The 3135-nt window shown below is 55.7% G+C and overlaps 1 protein-coding gene and 1 long non-coding RNA gene across 2 annotated transcripts in view; both read left to right on the top strand.

Annotated features, from left to right (window-relative positions):
• Positions 1 to 1246, top strand: LOC107182046. The gene is made up of 3 exons (XR_001512762.1): positions 1 to 37; positions 142 to 219; positions 1201 to 1246. It is a non-coding gene; the product is annotated as an uncharacterized LOC107182046 (long non-coding RNA).
• ITGAX (integrin subunit alpha X) overlaps positions 1 to 2563 on the top strand; it is a 60274-nt gene extending 57711 nt beyond the window's left edge. Inside the window, exons 27-28 of the mRNA XM_015559675.1 lie at positions 1637 to 1747; positions 2226 to 2563. Of these exons, the coding sequence (XP_015415161.1) occupies positions 1637 to 1747; positions 2226 to 2324 (210 nt within the window). The 3' untranslated portion in view covers positions 2325 to 2563. The remainder of the gene's footprint in view (positions 1 to 1636; positions 1748 to 2225) is intronic.
• The last annotated feature ends 572 nt before the right edge of the window (positions 2564 to 3135 follow it).

The raw sequence follows: 3135 nt of genomic DNA, 5'->3' as shown, positions 1-3135 counted from the left end.
GGCTGTGTGGGACGTGGCCGCGGTGGCCTCCTCACAGGTGCCTGCCTGGCTCGCCTCCGTGCGCAGGGCTGAGCCCACGGTGCCTGGCACCCTCTCGCCAGTGACGTTCTGATCTTTCTGTGGCTGTTTCTCTCTCGCTAGAATCTCTCTTGTGTGTCAGAGATGGAACCTCCCCAGCAATCTGACTTCCAGACTCAGATTCCAAGGAGTCTTGTGCTGGTGAGCAAGGCCCTGGCTCCCCTACAGGACCAGCAGCTCATCGGGGCACACAGGGACATGCAGAGCTAGGTTGCAGAGCTATCTATAGGGTAACCCCCAAAATGTATGAGGGCAGTGTTTATTAAAATACAGTTCATTTTCAAAGTTGAACTATCAACTGTGAAAGTATATACACATTTTTTGCACATCCTGTATATGTCCTATAATTGTTAACCTGTTCCTCACCCCAAATCTGACACTTTTTCTCGACTTCCCCCACCCCCCGCCTCTGCTGGGCCCTGAATGTCTGTGCCCTGCCTCAGTGGAGAGCGAGGGCATTTCCCTGACGCGGAGCTTTCCCCAGAGCTAGCTACCAGCTCTCCTGCCCTTTTGCAGACTCTGCAGAAGAAGGTATCGGTCGTGAGTGTGGCAGAAATCACGTTCGACAGATCTGTGTATGCCCAGCTCCCGGGCCAGGAGGCATCTCTGAGAGCCCAGGTAGTGACTGTGTGCTAGGCAGCAGCCAGGTTGGTGAGCAGCTTCTGACGCTAAATCCACGGTGCCTGGCACCCTCTCGCCAGTGACGTTCTGATCTTTCTGTGGCTGTTTCTCTCTCGCTAGAATCTCTCTTGTGTGTCAGAGATGGAACCTCCCCAGCAATCTGACTTCCAGACTCAGATTCCAAGGAGTCTTGTGCTCGTGATCAAGGCCCTGGCTCCCCTACAGGACCAGCAGCTCATCGGGGCACACAGGGACATGCAGAGCTAGGTTGCAGAGCTATCTATAGGGTAACCCCCAAAATGTATGAGGGCAGTGTTTATTAAAATACAGTTCATTTTCAAAGTTGAACTATCAACTGTGAAAGTATATACACATTTTTTGCACATCCTGTATATGTCCTATAATTGTTAACCTGTTCCTCACCCCAAATCTGACACTTTTTCTCGACTTGTGGTTCCTAAGTTAAGGCCCTCCTTAACTTCATTGCTCTCCTGCCCCTAGGACTGCTCCGCTGCCGCCTGCCGGAGGTTCCGCTGTGACGTGCCCTACCAGCTCTCCTGCCCTTTTGCAGACTCTGCAGAAGAAGGTATCGGTCGTGAGTGTGGCAGAAATCACGTTCGACAGATCTGTGTATGCCCAGCTCCCGGGCCAGGAGGCATCTCTGAGAGCCCAGGTAGTGACTGTGTGCTAGGCAGCAGCCAGGTTGGTGAGCAGCTTCTGACGCTAAATCCGTGTGCTGGGTGGGGTCTCACAAGGCTGGAGGGAGGGGGTGAAGATCCCTGGGGGGAGGGGGGGACAGTTGTCCCTAAGCCCCTGAGGGCTGCTGTGGCTCAGCCTGTGGAGCCCGGCCCAGGGAGGCGGGGGAGGAGGTTAAAGGTTGGAGAGACCGGGAGGAGCCGGGGCAGCCAGAGGCCGATGCTTTCTGCTCCCCCATCAGATGGAGATGGTGCTGGAAGAGTATGAGGTGTATGACCCCGTGCCCCTCATCGTGGGCAGCTGTGTGGGAGGACTGCTGCTGCTGGCTCTCATCACAGCCATGCTCTTCAAGGTGAGAGCCCCCCTCCCCACACCTGGGGCCACCCGCAGCCGACCCAAGGCCTCCCACACTCGGGTGGCCCAGCAGGAAGCGCGCAGACCACAGAGCCAGGCCGGCCTGGGGGTACATTTATGCTCTGTCTTACCGCTTAAGGTCAAGGCAAGCTGCTCAAGCTCTCTGGGTTTATTTCCCATTTTTGAAATAATAATAATAATGCCTGCATCACGGAGTGGCTACAGCAAGACAGAAATGAGGCCAGGTTACGTGCCCAGGCCTGCCTGACCACAGATAGCATCTGTGCTTTTCCTGCTCTGGATGATGTGTCTAACCACTGACCTTGAGCACAGTGGCGACTGGGAACGTGCAGCTTGCTCACATCGCGTTCTGCACACCGTACAGTCAGCTTGGTTCCCCTCTCGCTGGCTCCTTCCTCACTCCCAGCGTCTCCCCTGCCCTCTTACCCAGATCTTCTGTTTACTTCCCTTCATAGCTTGGCTTCTTCAAACGTCGGTATAAAGAAATGATGGATGACAAGCCCGAAGACGCTGCCATGTTCAGCGGGGAGGCCCCCAATTTGCCTTTGTCCTAATAGTCTGCTTCTCTGTTTACTTCTCCCCCATGGGCTGGTCTTCTGAGCCTCTAGACCACTTCCCTGGGAATAATTTCCACATAGAACGGACTGGCCTGAGGGACTCGCCGGGCGCTACACCCCCTCCCCAGGCCTCGCCAACCTTCTTCAGTGAGAAGCCCTTGTACCCAAGCAGGCCTGAGGCCAGCAGGGACTGTCTTATCTGTGAGAACTGCCACATTAAACGAGGATTTGAAATACGTTTTCCTTGAATGAGAGAGCTCCCATCCAGGGCACAGGTGCTGTTCCCGAAGCGGAGGCGACGGGTGAGCCCGTGTGTGTGTGTGTGTGTGTGTGTGTGTGTGTGTGTGTGTAGAGAATGTTCTCGCTCTTTCTCGGGTGAAGGCTGCCCCTGCCTTCTAGTGGTGTGAGTAGGGTCAGGGGAGGAGGTGTGTGTGTGTGGGCGAGGTAGAGGGGTGGGGGGTATTGGGTTTCAGCCCGGGCTCCGTGCCCCTTGGCGATGCACGTGAGCAGAGCAGACTGTCTTAGTGAGTGCAGTGCCCAGAGCTGGTTTACCCAGTGCCCCCCTCGAATGGGTTCCCAGAAGCTAGGAGAACCCGGTTTCCAGAAGGAAGCACCTCATTCCCCAAACCAGCACAGAGGCCCTCACAGGTGGCCGTGGAGAACGGGAAGCATTCCCACGCGGAGCTGGGGCTGCAGACCCTGTTGAAGTCAGGGTTGTTCCGTTAGCCGGACTCACGCGTTCACCGCGAAAGCCTCGGCAGCCCGGAGCCCTCGTTATTAACACGTTATTAACACGTTATTAACACGT

The sequence above is a fragment of the Myotis davidii genome, unplaced genomic scaffold (genome assembly GCF_000327345.1).
Source record: "Myotis davidii unplaced genomic scaffold, ASM32734v1 scaffold1754, whole genome shotgun sequence".
NCBI lineage: Eukaryota > Metazoa > Chordata > Mammalia > Chiroptera > Vespertilionidae > Myotis > Myotis davidii.
Note: the sequence above shows the minus strand (reverse complement) of the source record. Positions and strands in the feature narration are given on the sequence as shown.